At 38.6% G+C, this 16,753-nt stretch overlaps 1 protein-coding gene across 11 annotated transcripts in view; it reads left to right on the top strand.

Moving 5' to 3' along the window:
* LOC128732679 (peripheral plasma membrane protein CASK) overlaps positions 1-16,753 on the top strand; it is a 780,557-nt gene that overhangs the window by 91,079 nt on the left and 672,725 nt on the right. For all 11 annotated transcript variants that reach the window (XM_053825969.1, XM_053825977.1, XM_053825978.1 and 8 more), the window contains one exon: positions 12,665-12,777. In XM_053825969.1, coding sequence (XP_053681944.1) covers positions 12,665-12,777 — 113 coding nt within the window. The remainder of the gene's footprint in view (positions 1-12,664; positions 12,778-16,753) is intronic.

The following is a 16,753-nucleotide window of genomic DNA, read 5'->3' on the forward strand; positions in this document are numbered from 1 at the left end:
AACATTCTATAACAGCAAACTTTTTTTTCATGAACACACTGAGCGCATCATTTATAGCATGTATGCGGAAACTGACTGGTATTTAAGTATATTTTTGTAAGGGAAATATTTTGTGTTGCCAAAACCGGATACTTTTGTTGCCAAAATCGAAATCCCACTGTATAACCTACCTATGAGGAAAATATAGAGGATAGAAAATTGATTATCACTAGCAACCCTAGAATTTAAAGAGGGTATATGGTATACACTGAAGTCGCTTTTTACGCGGTTTTTACGCGACTATTTTAACGCGGTTTTCGGAATTTACGCGGTTTTTTTACGCGTTTTCGGAATTTACGCGGTTTTGATTTACGCGGGACGTATCCTGCGCGTAAAAAGCGACTTGAGTGTAATTTTAAACTCTGGGCAAAAACCAGGAGCTAGTAAAATATTCAATTTTACCTATTTTTTCGTTATTGTTTACATAGCAGCACGGCCATGCAATCCAATATCGACATATCCACGATGAACGGAACTGAGGATGATAAAATTCAGGAAATGATCTTTCAAAGCACAGCAGTTTATGATCCAAGCAAGAAAACCCAGAAAAACAGGGTTTTAAAATGGTTTGTTCAAGTGAATTTTTCTTATTTCATTTACAATTCTAAAGTATGGTTGAAGAAGATTTGAAGAAACACCCACAAAAATGCATTATCAATAAGTGTAATTCACCTCATAAGCAGTTATAATAGATACTTGATTCCCGTTGGAAGTTTTCGTAAAACTTAACAATAGTTTTAACAAAGGTATACGACATCTGTAAGGTTTATCTTTAACACTGCCATAAAACTTCCAGCCGTTTTCTAAGAATTGCTCTCTTGCAGCTCCTTTGAACATCATCTTTAACAAATCACTCAGCGAATCAGCGCTCAGCTTCCCCGAGTCTTGTTGGAGCCGCTATACGATAGTGTCGATTTTGGTCAAAATTTGCGTAACGTGCTAAATGGATGTCCCCAAAACATTCCTATTGGCAACAGAGAGGCAAACGTACACGAATTGCCTCTATCTATCTAGGTATCAATCGCGATCGTGTGTGTCACTTCGTCTGCAACAAACGGCATAGCATCGTCAAGTCAAGTCAAAGCGTCTTTTCGTTCTTCGGCGTTACTGCCTGCATCAATTTCAAACTTCAAGCCGAACGGTTTAGACGCGTACCGCGTGTGCTAAGCACTATTGAATCGGAGTGAAACCGGAGTCCGCGGGCAGGCTAGTTATCTCACAGTTTAGCTAGATTAAAGTGCGGCAGTGCAAATTTAAGGTTAATATTGGAAACCTGCGATACTTGGCCGATATGGCCTTTGTTGATGGCGATTTGAACGGGAGTAAATTACGCCTGTTCGACACGAGGGAGGAAAGCACAGGTGTGATTTTAGTGAATTTCTGGTGCGCAGTGGAAGGAAAAAGTTGCCTCCCAATCAAAATCAAGCCGCAGTTTATGGTGATGGCTAAAGTAAGCGGGGGGATAAGTTTTGCTATGGAAAAAATTGGCTATCCTAGTGAAGTTGCAGCTTAGTGCGTGGGCTTCTAGGGCAGATGAAAAAAAACGGTAAAAGTCGAAGCAAATGGGGTGAGTGTGAGTGAATGAATGGGTAATATTGGCGATCGTGTCATTCATGGCCATTACCTATATAAGTGCGGCACCGTTAAGTTTTAGGAGTGAAAAAGTGAAAGCGCGTTTAGCAGTGCGCAATTTCTTATCAGTGTAAGTGAATTTGTCAATCCGATATAGCAAGAAGCAAGAGAAGAGCAGAATAATTCTGCCGTGCACGTAGCGCAAATATATTCCGTTATGTTTGTGCTGTGAAATTTCTAATTGGAACGCGTATGTAATAATTTTGTAATAATTATTGTTGTTTTTGCTGACTAAGTGAGGCGTTCAACGGGAGAATGAAGAAAAATTGAGTTTGGTTTCTTAACTCAAACTCAAACTGTAAACCGATATAGGCAAAGAAACAGTGTGCAGATATTTCGTAGATTCTGAGCAGGTACATATATGACTGCATAAAAGCCAAATATTTGATGAAATAGTCCAAATTTATTTGCACGCCATCTTTGACCAAACACAGTTTACCGCAAGGTTGCCAAAGTAAATTTCACACTGTTTGTCAAACATATTTGACTAAATTATCAAACCTCGTTTGTACCCATAACGCTTCACAAATCATTCGAAAATCTCGTTAATGCTGATGTGCCTGAAAGATCTGTTTGTCGCAAAATCTCCCAAGGTCTGATTTTCTTCAGATACAAGTTTATTACGTATTGAATAAATGTTCGGGATAAGTAATTTCATCAATTTCAAATTACCTCACTATGAATTAGCTAGACTTTAATTTTGTATTATATCTGAATTTGAAAAAACTAGTACCGCCATCCGGGGTGTGATTGTGCCACGGGGGTGAGATTATGCCAAAAACCAAAACTGATTATTTGTGAAAATTTATTATATCTATAGAAACTGGTGACCTAAATTCAAAATGATGCTGAACATAACATATTTAGACTAATCTCAAGTTTTTAGTCTTGACCTTGAAATGCGGTCATACATATACATTAATATTTTTTTAAACGATGGTTCTACAATTGATGAAGGAACGGTAGGGGAAAGAAATGAAAATTTTTTGGTGAAGGAGGGGAAGAGCGGAAAGGAAGGGGGGGAGGGGTATTGGTAGCTATGCTTGACAAGTAGTCATTTTGACTCCTACCTTTTGTCCAATGCTGGAAGGTGCATGAGTCGAACCAAGCTGTAATCTGAGATTATAACCGGATTCGAACCCACAACACCCGCCAGGGCATGTGGTTCGATGGTACTTGTACCTTTGAACCATAGAGGCGCTGGACAAAAGGAGACCGCAAAGTCCACTTCTCAAAAATAGCGACGCGTTTGGTTGAGTTATCGACACATATTGTACTGCTTCCTATACGTGAACATATATGTAAACACAGAAGATAATATCTGATTTTGAAAAAATAACTGAGTAGAGCATTAGATATGAAAAACGAATAAGAGAAATAGGAATTTTTCTTAGATAGTGGTGCTCCTTGAGTTAATTATTTTTGCGTAAAAATCAAAACTTCAGCTTCTTTTAATTCATAAACTTTAATGAAAAAATAGTCATTAACTTGATCGTATCGTTTATACGATGTTACCCGTTAGAGGGTTTAGGAAACGATGAAATCGAAGAAATAGTGCAAAAGCGGCGCCATAAACACGCTTGAGGATGGGAAATATGATCAATATAATTTCCGGTGCTTGCTATTTTGAGTGGATTTATTTATTAAAACATGATACCTACATGACATGCGTTGTTTTCTTTTAAAGTGACACTAGCGAAAACAAAGCGTACAAAATTATTAATAACTTTTTCTTCCTATTTTTGATATACAAAAAGTTCAAAATTATGCCAGTAATGAACCAATGTATAGAATGATGGCCAAATTTAACAATCATTGTGATATTATAAATGTTGGATTTAAAAATGAAGCAAATTAGAGATAATCTATAATATTTTGTGTAAATCATTTGTAATAAGTAGGTAATAACTATGTAATAATTTTAAGTATCGATAACAGGCAGTGCCTAGCATCAGTCAGTTAAATAAAGTCATTGCAAATCATTTTCAAAGTTTTTGTCACCCCCCCTTCCCCCCTTGGAAATTGGCTTGAAAAATCGAGGGACAAAAAAATAATTTTTAGGACACGAGTTAATTCTTTTTTATAAAATCAATTGTCTGTGGGCTCTATAGCCTGAAAAACTCGAAAAATGAGTGTACGAGTTGAGTTAACGCTTCTAGCATGAAATAGAAATGGAAATTCAAACAACGGAATTTCCGAAAATCGGCCAAAAAAATTTTCTTTCGTTTTTGTCTTTTTTTCGTAGATTTTTGCACGGAAAATAGTAACGTATAGGTTAAAAACAAGAATAGATTTGGTTTTCGCGTTTAAATTTTAAGTAAAAATGCCTAAAATCCATATTTTTTTGCCCCACCCCCCTCCCACCTTCAGTGGCCCAACACCGGTGGGACAAAAACTTTTTAAAATATTTGTATTTCAAATTTGTAAATAATGTCATTGCAAATCATATTTAAAGTTTTTGTCAAACCACCCCCCCTTGGAAATTGGCTTGAAAAATCGGGAGGCAAAAAAATAATTTGTATGATATGAGCCAAATTTCTTTTTATAAAATCAATTGTCTGTGGGTTCTACAGTCTGAAAAACTCGAAAAATGAGTCTCCGAGTTGAATTAACGCTTCTAGCACGAAACAGAAATGGAAATTCAAACAATGGATTTTCTGAAAATCGTCAAAAAATTTTCCTTCGTTTTTGTCTTTTGCCGTATATTTTTGCATAGAAAATAATAACGTATATATTATAAGCAAGAATATATTCGGTTTTCACGTTTAAACCTGAAATAAAAATTCTTAAAATCCATGTTTTTTTTGCTCTATGCCCCCCCCCCCTTCAGTGACCGAACACCGGAAGGACAAAAACTTTATAAAATATTTGTAATGGCCTAATTTCTAAGCTCTAGCAACTACTTTTCTTTGCTTTTTGCTTTGCTCGCCCGATTGCGAGTAAGAGCAAGTAAAGGAAATTACAATTGTAATGTTTCTCACTTTTCTTGTATTTCTATGCAAATTTTAAAATTGCAAAACGCACACACATACACACATACATACATACATACTCGTATGCATGTATACTTACACATACATAATACATACATTGAATTCAATGGACCCTTTAATATTCGGTTTAGTTTGAATGACTTTTGAATGAATCGTCCGATTTTCAGTAACTTGGTTTCGTTTGTAACTTTCAAACCGCAAGTCTATTCGTCATGAAATCTGGAAGTTGAGGTTTTGAAAGGCTCCTCTTTCATATGCAATCTAATTCCTAATTCCGTGCGGTTAATTTTGGTTCCTAATTCCGTGCACCTGGTATTTAATCATAAAAATCTCTCAACAAAACATGCACATTTCCTCCTGCAATGTTTGAATGCTTGAAGAAGTATACGTTTAAACATTTTTTTCGAAAATATTCTGCATGGACCGTTAGGAAACCGCCACCTTTAGGCATCGCACGGAATTAGAGCACCTCACTATTGAATTGTGTTTCGTGATCCGACATTTCGTTTAAAAGTTATAAGCAAAAATGTGAAAATTACGTGACACGATTTTCTCCGGAACCACACTATCGATTTCAACGATCTTGGTACCAAACGAAAGCTCTTGCTATTGCTAAACTTTTCATCAAATTTTATTGAAAGCAAATAAGGCTTATACAAATTTGGAAAAAATGTTTATGTCCTGGTCTCGAAGTATTGTTCAAGGAGGGGGCAAGAAAAAAATAATAACATCAAACCTTCAATAACTAAACAAAGGAGAAGAAACCAGTGTTTATTTTTTCCAGATTAATAAAAGTTTAATACAAAAAAGTTGTACAGTACTTAAATTTTAGTTCAAACCAAAACAACTTTCAAAAATTTTTGATCCAAGCACATAAAGTAAGTATTCTGGCAGAGATGAATAAACTTGAAAATAGTGGAGTGCTACAGGATCACCTTAGAGAACCATAAACGTGTAATTAAACCTTCATTTGAATTTTGCTTTTTACTTGCATGTCACTCGGATTTGGATAATAATCCAAATCTGTATCACTTATTATTTCAGAACTCGGTAACCACGAAATAGTATCGGAATCTAATCTTCTCGTAAAAATGGCAATTTAGGTCCCTACAACTTTTTTACTTGGAATGCATGTGCTATGCTACCGACATTTTTAAGAAAAAAATCTCTCACACCATTCACTGTTTTCGAACTCACATATTTTAGTATCAAATGAACGGTTTCAACACTGCACAATATATTTGCGGAATTTCATAAGAATTGGTTTTATCGGTCAAAAGATATTTAAAAATAATTGATGATATTTATCGAAGAAAACTTTACTGCTATCAATCTGTGGGACCAAATCTCAAAAATGCGATAATCAACTATAGCGTTTCAACGAAGTTTTTGGAGCGTCTTAGTAGAATACGACAAACAGTTGACCTAAGTTCCGAAGACATATGATTTCTATATGAACATATAGCTAAAAAAGCTATTTTTGATTGGAATGTGAAAATAGTTTCCTATATATACCTATTTATATTTTCATATATACCTATACGGAAAATATAGAGGATAGAAAATTGATTATCACTAGCAACCCTAGAATTTAAAGAGGGTCTTTCTTTTGCCGAGGCGAGCTTTCTTACTTTGACCTGATATTTAGAAGAAAAAAATCAGAGGGGTTGTGTACAAGACACGACCGCATATATAGGTGACGTAGGACTACGTAAGTCTCTTTGTAGTGATAGACATGCTATTCATGCTTGTAATCATTCTATTCTTCATGTATACATGCTATATGCAACATATATACATGCTACATGCGTTGTATGTAACATTTATCAAAGTAGTAACATTGCATACGTTCAATTCTCAAAAGATTGTGCATTTGAAAACAATTTAACAAAATCAAGAACACAAACTATTGCTTTCCTGCTACCTTACTGAAATTAAAGATTGATTTTATTATCCATGGTTTCCCACGTTGAAGGGATTTTACCAATTCAATCCTATTTTATCAACAGCACATCTTTTCACTAATTCACTTCTAATGAAACGGCAAGCATGCGTATTCATACAGAGTCGTATTATAACCGAATACTACAGCTGTAGCACATTTTTCCAACACAGATATCAAATTCGCCGAGGTTTAATAGTCTCGCAGTAAAAAATTTGCGAACTGTTGGGACAACGAACTTGTGTCATTTTTCTGGCACACTTCCCTAACACAGACATCAAATTGGACTAGGTTTAATAGCATTCGTAAGAAATCTGTTATCACGGGGGGGCTTTGTCACTCTCTCTGGCGTACTTCCCAAGCAAGGACATCAAAATGGTCTAGGTTGAACCGCATTGTTAAGAAATCTTGTTAAAATGAGGAAACTTTGTCACTTGTTTTGGCTTGCTTCCCAAGCACGGATATCAAATTGGTATAGGTTTAGATCATCGTAAAAAATCTTCCAACCAATCACGAAGCGAGAATTCTGGTAAATCATAGGTTTATTATTTTCAATTTTTCAATAGTTCAACATCAAGAATCCATACTTTTCTTCATTTGGGTCAATTCTTAGAAGATTTTCCGATCGATTGGTATAAGAATATTGAATAGTATAAGAATATTGATTGGTATAAGAATAAGAATAGCTATTAGCGCTCAAAACCTTTCATTTTTCGTGACGCTAGCATTTTTCGATTTTTTGGAATGACACCCTATCTCAAAACTTGCCGTAAGACGTAGTCCTACGTCAAAAAAGGTATATAAATGCCATTTAGAATAACAAAATGGATAAATAAAATCTGGAAGTCTTTAGAAAGACTGATTACACACGTAGTGAATTTATAGGTAACCTAACCAACAGGCACCGCAAAACAAGGAGATAGTAAAATAGTAAACTTTACCTATTTTTTCTATTTTATTATTTACGTAGCGCTAGGTAGTTTTTTGGTAGAGGTATAGGCTTTACCTGGCGGCTGTTATAAAACATCGAAGCGTCACTTCAAGCTGAAACAAACAGCTGTGATCGTCAAAGTGATTGGCCGCAATTGTTTTTTCTGCTGCTCAAGTACATAGTGAATAGAATCAGTATCTAGTAAATTTTGAGCTTTTCGCTGGTGTAAGGCAATACCCGAAATCGTGGTTAGTGATTTTTGCTGCCGTTAGTTAATATACATTGAGGATTAATTGATCCGGAGTGTAGAAATATAGTGTGGATAGAGTATTTAATCAGGATGTCGGTCCATTATAAATTTAAAAGTGCATTGGATTTCAACACCATCAGCTTCGATGGGTTACATATATCGGTGGCAGACCTTAGAAAGGCCATTATTCATCAGAAGAGGCTAGGAAATACAATGCATTTTGAATTGCAAATTACCAACGCGCAAACGAAAGAAGAATATAGCGATGATACGTGCTTAATACCAAAAAACACCTCACTAACCATTGCGCGGGTTCCACTCAAGAATGCACCGAAGAAAAATTGGGAACCAAAGGGTGACAATAACATACAACCGGTATTAGCTAGGAAGAGTCTCGACAGCAGCACAGCCCAATCGAATATCGACATATCCTCGATGAACGGATCTGAGGAGGATAAAATTAATGAAATGATCTTTCAAAGCACAGCGGCATATAATGCAAATAATTACGAAAAACTTCGTGGTACATCGCAACTAGGTCAAGTGCCCATCAACTACAGGTGCTATCGGTGTAACATACCAGGGCATTGGATTAAGAATTGCCCCTTACCTATGGGAGTGAAACGTGCTTCCGGTATCCCGCGCTCATTCCTCATGCGGGATAAAGATCCGGAAAATAATTTGATTATTCAGCTACCTCATGTCCTCTCGAAAGAAGAACAGGCTATGCCGAAAGAACCCATGGACCAGAAACGTACTTCAGGTATTCCGCGCTCATTTATCAAACGGGATGAAGATTCGGAAAGTAATCCGTTTATTAAGCTACCCCAAGTGTTCCGGCAAGAAAAGCAGGTCATTCCAGAAGAATTGATTTGCGGAATTTGCAAGGATCTGTTAACTGATGCGGTAATGATACCATGCTGCGGAAGTACATTTTGCGACGAGTGCATCCGCACTGCTCTGCTGGAATCGGCAGATATTGAATGCCCGAACTGTAAGGAGAAAGGTTCGTTTCCTGCTTCATTGATAGCTAATAGATTTCTGCGGAACTCAGTGAATGCGTTTCGCAACGAGACTGGTTACATCAAACGGCCTACTGACGAACCGCAAACGACGGCTGCAGTAGAAGCAACTCCGGTTATTTCTTCTACTAATATTACTTCATCAACAACCAACTCTAACGAAGTGGAGGAGGGTACGGTGCCAGCTAAGGCAGATGCTGACACTGAAAAACAACCGGAAACTACAGACCATTGTGACTTACATGAAACCTACGAGGAGGCATCTCAACATGCAGATATAGGATCGCCAGAAGATGACAGAGCAGTTGACAATAAGTCAGACTACGAAGACAACATAAAAATGAATGTACCGCCAGCCCAACTTCAGAAGCGTGGTGCATATCTGGAACAGTACAATGAACGTCCACCACATTATTATCGATTCGACACACCACCGGCTTGTCATGACCACCCATCGCATTACAATAGCGGCAATAGTACTGGAGGTGTTCGGAACAATGAGACAATTCGTGCACAAAATACAACGCACAAGTATGACACTCGTTCGCCGGATTATAATCGCCGGATGTCGATACCACCACATAATCATCAGCCACCAATGGGTGGCGGTCCACCGCATCAAGGATATATGCCTCAGCCGCATCATACGTACCCTGGCCCGCCACATACGGGTCCGCATCCATACCCGGTAGGCTATGGAATGCAACACGGCTATCCTCCACAATGGTCATATCAACATCACGGAGAAACGTATCATGGTGAGCGACTAAGAATAAAGTATCCAGCTCGAGGTGGATATGCTCCACATAATCCTCCAGCAGGATACCCTGCCGTTCCGAATGTTGGTCCGCGCATTATAGATGATCCGTTGGAAGCATTTAATCGCATTATGCGCGAAAAAGACCGTCGCAAAGAACAGGAAGCCAAGCAAACTAATCGTCACCAATCATCCCATGCGGCTGATCGAAATCGGCGCTTCAGATCGTCTGAGAATGCTTCGGGTAATCGACGTGTCCGTTCGAGTGAACACGGTCGGCATAGATCACCTAGAGCTCGCACACCGGAACGACGTCGTTCGCCGGATGAAAAACGCTATGAAGAATGCGACCGGGGCCGTGATGTAGAACGCGGCACTAGGCGTCGATACCGTTCACGGACCCCACCACCGGTGCGTAAGGTTAAGGCCACCACCTCTTCGTTGCAGATGCTGGAACCACCGAAAAAGCGATCTCGTACTAAATTCCCGGAGCATGAAGTTGTTGCTGATCGCAAAGGTCGTGGCGAACGTGATAGTCGTCGTCGCCAAGATATTCGAATTAGTAGCAGTAACAGGCATGAGGCATAATAGACGTAAGGATTTGGAAAAGAAATAAAAATATAACAATATAGCAATAAAATATAACTTGTTTATTAAAATATAACTATTTTGCATATTTATTTCATTCAATTTCAATACCATAATTGGTGACCCTCTGGGCAAAAACCACTCTGATAAAAAGAAAATACCATAACCGTATGCTCGCACCTTACTCTCCACTCAAATAGTTTTGTGCAACATCTCGCTGCAGGTTCTTCTGTACGGAAACCCACTTTTTCTTCATGTCTTCCTCAGATTTGATCTCCTTAGGATGCTTCCGTAGTGTCTGCCTTACTGGGGGAGGAGTGTTCATGTCCTTGGGTACGATAGGAACCCCTTTGGCATCGTACCGCTCCAGAACATCCGGCCAGAAGATCTTAGCCCCCTCGTGTTGTATCAACAGAGGAAGCAGACGTTTCTGTTCACACTCCTTGAAGTAGATCTGCCCGTTTACAGTCCCGCCACATCAGCAGATCGCGCGGGATAAAAATTTTCTTCAAACATTCGTTTGGTGCACATCTTAATTGATAGCCAAACCAGAGGTCTTGTTGTTGAAGGCACGAGAAAGAGAACGATTTCCTTTTGCGTCCATAATTTTGGCTGGTTTACCACTACCTCGCGTGCGAATAATTGTTGGGCATCTTATGGATATGGTAAACAATCGAAGCCACAACATATTCGCTTTTTAAATGTTGTACCGTATACTTTTTGCCGAGATTTCTGTGACAGTTCGTAGAAGTTTACAACGCGCTTCCAACATGCTTCTGCTTCTTGTTTCGACGCCATTCCAAGGAAAACAAACACAACAAAAAATATCGACAAACAGAGAAGATAGAGAGAGCTAACACATACATACTCTCATTTCTCTCTGAGCTCGTTTGGTGTTGAGTATGGGGGTCTTGGAAAAATTCCAAAATTTTAGTTGTCACCCGTTATTAAGTCCATATTTTAAGGCATTGCAATAAACAATGCGCTACGGAACATAAAATTCACCGCGAGTTTAAGTTTGAAAAAATCGATCCAGCAGGAAACGTCACATATGAAGCAATGCAAAACAGTTGAAAGCGTCAGGTAACGCAGATTTTGCCGCAGTTTTCCGATTGTCGCAGCAGTTTTCATTATCAACTCATTATTGTTGGTTGGAAAACTGCACCTGCAGAAATAGTTTGATTTGCACGGTTGGGTAGCCAACCGCACCAATATGCAACAAACTCTGGCATTGTTGCTGTTGAGTTCCGTTTTCACTCGGTCTGAGTCTTCCTGGCAAACAAACTAAAATACTCGTAGAGTAAATAAGCGAGCGTGAGTTCAGCAAACAACTAAGCATCAGACTGTATCATTTTCGTCGCGAAATAAGCAATCCTGCGAAAGTTTTGCAATACAAATCGTGCACATTTTCGTTTCCGTTCATCACTTCGGCAGGATTGTCTTTCAGGGAACGGTACCATCAGTCCGTTTCCATTATCACTGTCGGAAAAAGCGCCATTCCCGGTTCTCATCTGCTACATTGTAGACGCCGGTTGTGTAGCATTACAACTCGCATCACATCAAACGGAACTTTGGAAAAAAGGATCAGAGGAAGCGGGAGGATGCGCTTTGCCGTCGACTGTCAAGCCATGTTTGTGCGGCTGTTTGCTCTGAATTATTAAACCTTACAAATTAGAACATCCTAGTGTGTGTAGGTCGCATTCGCAGGGAATGCGAGAAACCAAATCTGTCGGACCATATTTTGAGCGGTATCGTGCCCATCGCATCCTCTCCGTCCGAGTTTTCATCTCGAATGTCACTGCTTCCGGGTGAACCAGCAGTGCGCCACTTTTGGTGGGTTTGTTTGCTCAGTAGGTGGGGCGAGCTAATTAAATTGTCATTTCTGCACAAATGTACACAAGAAAGGTTGCTGGGAATTGGGAGTTTCATTGTTGAGTGCCCACTTTCGGTTGCTAAGGGACGCTGCTCAACTATGATTTTGTTGGGTGTTTGATAATGAGGAAAGTAGCGGAAAAGCCACTAACTGTATATTTATTTGGGAGTGGTTTGTGTGTTTTACTCAGTATTTTGGTTGTTTGTTTGTAGTATTCTATAGAAGTTTTTGAAGATTAGTTTGCTGTGAATTATTTCCTCTTGCAATCTTACACATAAGCAGTGTAGAGAGATAAAATATGTCAACTCAAAATTAAACTGAAATATCTATACCTAAATCAAACTTTTAGTTAATAAACAAATAATCCATTCGGTAAATCGAATCTTCAATTGAGAATTATCCTTCGACAAGTTGAAACACGGAAGAGCGGTAGGTAAGTATCGTACCGGCGTTTTATGCTTCTCAACGAAAACCACATTAAGAAAGAATAAAATTTATAGGTTCAATCATTTTACTGAAACCAGCCCGCTAGCGTGGCGGCATCTTCTTGGTACTCCACTAAACCCACTACAAAACAGTGCATCTTCTTATTGAGTTGAGATGTTTAACAAAGCTTTTATCTTATTTCTGCTTCCAGGGGTCCCTTCTCGATCGTCCGTCGCTGCATCCACCGGGAGTCCAATCAGCAGTTTGCAGTTAAAATTGTGGACGTTGCAAAATTCACCGCCAGTCCCGGTCTCAGCACATCCGGTAAGTTTATTTTCCGCCGGCCGGTTCCCTGCCAATGTTCCTTTGAAATGGCTTGTTTTCTTTAGAGGAGAAAAGTAACGAAATTCAACCGCTTTGATCTCGTCTGGTTCAAGTACCTGGTAATAAGTCAAGCGTTTTGTCTAAACATCTTTACCCAGTTACCACTAAAAGGCAACAAATGCTATCATCGTAGCATTACCGTGAACCGAGCATCCTAACATCGTTATTGTTCAGTCACTTGAAAAAAGCTACCAGTAATGTAATCGGAGCGTTTTATGTTTGTCATCCTTCGCAGCATATTGCCTGTCACTGAGGCAACCACCCAGCCATTTATATCGTACTTGTGTTTCGTTATTATTATACACATCATAACTCAAATGATGCGTATGATATCTCTACCCTTTTCTGAATCCTTTTTACGAGCCCATGGCAGCTATGAATCATCGTAAGTTTGGTCTGCTGTAGAAGCAGGTGTCTTTCAACGGTGTTTTCATTGTAATTTATCTTTAAAATTTTACGATTGTATTACTGCTGCTTTGTTTGGGCTCTACCACTGCGACGAACCGTGACGTCAGACTTGAAATACCTGTCTAGAATATGTGCGGTGCGTGAATAAAGCAGTCTCTTCGACCTCAGAACAGATTAGAGAGTGGTGAAAAACTGCGTCGATCTTTGTCGTTCCATTGGACCCAACCGCTCGCGTTCGTATCACGAAGGATAAACTAGATGGACTAAATGGCAGATGACACAGAAGTTTGGAACTTTATACTCCTGCTTCTGATAGAGACTCATTTGTCAAAATATTATGTCTTTTTGGCGAAGCCAAAGTGTATTGTGTGGATGTGTCCACACGGCACACAATAGAAAGCCAGAAATGTGGCTTATCATCGGAGTGTCATTATCTGTGCACCACCTTTTTGGCGAGTTCCATTAAAGAGGTAGAGATTGATGAACCGCTATCACCGCATTTATTAAAATGATTCGAGCCGACTAGTTGGTTTATCTATCTTGGTGGCAGCATCGGAGACACGTCTTACGCAACCACCGGGAGCCGTTTTATGTGCTCTGCTGCCTCAGGAAGGAAGCGGATTTATCATTGTCGCCTTACCGATCCTTCTGCCGTTGCGGTCTTTCCTGTTTGACATTAGGCTACTATGTAGCAGTGTGAGGTTTTCGAAGCCTGCGGCTCGAAATGGAATCTGATTAGTAGGACGGCATTCTCCTTGGGGGCCTGTTACGGTCTAACTTACACAGAATGGCTTTTATTTTGCCGGAATGGGGAATGCTGCCAATGGCTGGCTGTATCTTTTAATGTATTGTCTTCGCTTTGATTCAATTTCCTGTAGTCTGTTGATGGTTCAATTTACATTTAGAAAAATGGTTCACAATATTCGTATCATAGTTTTGGTAAAGAATAAGTACGTGTCCTAGCATCTGTTTTCAGATGGTTATCAAATTCCAGAAACAGTTATATCTTGAATTCATTACTCTTACAATGCCGCTAGTTTAAAAAAACAACACATTATAGAGTGGTCTTTATTGAAAAAATATATTGACTGAATTAGGTTTTATTTTCTCGAAGATATTCCGGATTGTAGCGGAATTATTTTTCATAGTCATAGTCTGCTACCTAACAGACTTGGTTGCACACTCTCCAACATCTGTGAACTGTATTAACGGGAGCCAAATCTATTCATTTTCTTTTTCTAAAAACATGGCAAAATCTTGGTTCTTTAAGACGATGACTTTGGCGTAAAAAGTAATATCACTGCGATCCAGAATGCCTCCGGCAAAATTTAATTAAATTTTAGTTCTGTTATGACTATCTAGTTACATAAAAATTGATCAAAAATCAATGGATGTTGAGTCAAAAGTGTAACGGCTTATTTTTGATGTCGGGGAAGTAAAGGTTAAAAATTGATAATCATCCCAAGTAACAATTCTAAAGCCACTTCGTTTTCTTGAATTTTATAAAAATTTTATTGCGCTAATAGTTTTACCTCTTGTTTTATTATGGTAATACGCAATACCAGAAGGATGCGAGTTTGTTTCATTTATTTAATGTCGATATACATCTTATTTGATGAATGTTTTTTTCTCAGCTTTCCGATGATTGTCTTAACATTAAAATCGGTTGAAGGATCATTGTGAAATCGCCGATTGTTAATAAAATCCAACATGGCGGCCAAATCCAAGGTGGTCGCTATTTTTCTTTCACTTCATTTATAAGCCCTATCTCTCCTCTTTACAAAACCGTGCCGTTCGTAGTTTGTTTCATAGCAAATTTTGGAAATATCACAATAATTATATGAAAATTGTGAACCTTGCTTCAGATAACTGATTGTTTTATTCAGTTAATGCCATTGCACACCTAATTTTATGAATGTTTCTTGTACCATTTTTTCTCAGTTTTCCAATGGTGGTCTTAAAACGAAAATCCACAGAGCCTATAGATTACATAGGCGATAAGACACTCACGAACCGCTAAATTTTGAATCAAAACGGAGAGTACCATCACAGACAAACAGACATAGGGTAACCGACGTATTTTAGACCCCATCAGCAGCTGTACATAATTTGGACACTTACAGCAAAATCAAATGGAAGTGTCCAAATTATGTACAGCTGCTGATGGGGTCCAAAATACTTTGGTTACCCTAACTCCTGGAACAAAAATCAACAAAAATTATCGTACCTCACAGTTATCCTGAACACTAGCACCATCTATGATCGACATTCCCAAATATCAAATAGCAACAGGAGTATCCCTTGAACTAGCAAGTATTTTTTATGGGGCATTCCCCTTCTTTCGTTAAACAGCGCCACTTTGACCAAAATGGAAACATTCCCAGCTAAGCTCAAATTTGAAATGACGGTTCAACCGGTACGAAGAATAGAAAACGAGTGTTATGTCTGTTTGTCTGTGGTACCATCATAAACAAAGGTAACTCTCCGTTATGATTCAAAATTTAGCGGATTTTAAGTGCCTTGTCGCCTCTGTAATCTATATTTTTTTAGTATTTTTTTAGTAATGTATATCAACTATACAACTGTAATCTATATCAACCAACTAAGTGCAAAAGTTCCAATATTTGAAGATCTCGTATCAGTAATGGTCCCGTTTCAACGAGAATTACTCCATAATAAAATTTCGGCTGGGCAGTGCTGCTAGAGCCCGTAGGATCGTTGCTGTAGCCCAGTAATTGCCCTGTACACTAAGAATCGGCTGCGAAGTCTGTCGATAAAAAAGGATATTAGTCTCAAAGACGTTTCTACCCAAGGCAAATGTCCTTGCTCAGGCAATGATGCCACACAGATCTCTAAAATTCCGTAGTATGGCTCGATAGCTCGATACCTGGATACTGTAGTTTTGCTTGTTAACAAAACCGTCATGTCAACAATGTGTCCCGTTGCTGAATTCAATTTTGCGGTTAAACTACGATTTTTGATGTCTAAAAAGAGCGATATTCTTTGGCAATTTTTCTTTGAATATTTTTTTTTTCAAAACCAATTTCAAATAACGCACATGGATGTCAGAAGAAAAATTAAATTGTTTTTTTTTAATATTAGATGCACTGATGGCAACTCAAATGACGCAATTAAATGGCATTCGAAGGATTGCTGATGAGTTTGTTCTAGTTTAGTTTGGCAAGAAGAATGCAGTGAATGCATTTCTAAAGACAGAGCCCCTGTTTTGGGCCCAAAACCTGCTTCCGGAATTGGGCTTCCCGACGAAAATCTAATGACTGCTCATTTCGACTTAAACTAAAATCTAAAATGTGTAAATATCTAAAAGCAGGTACATATACTGCAAATACCAAGGGGCAGAAGCGGCGTTTTCTGCTGACTTGAAGGCAGCTTTCGATCGAACTGACCACACAACACTATTACAGAAATTCTCTCGACTTGGTGTCTCCCAACAACTGAACTCATACCTCAGTGGTATGGTGCTTGGTGTGAAACTCGGAAGCAGTGT

Source organism: Sabethes cyaneus, chromosome 1 (assembly GCF_943734655.1).
Source record: "Sabethes cyaneus chromosome 1, idSabCyanKW18_F2, whole genome shotgun sequence".
NCBI lineage: Eukaryota > Metazoa > Arthropoda > Insecta > Diptera > Culicidae > Sabethes > Sabethes cyaneus.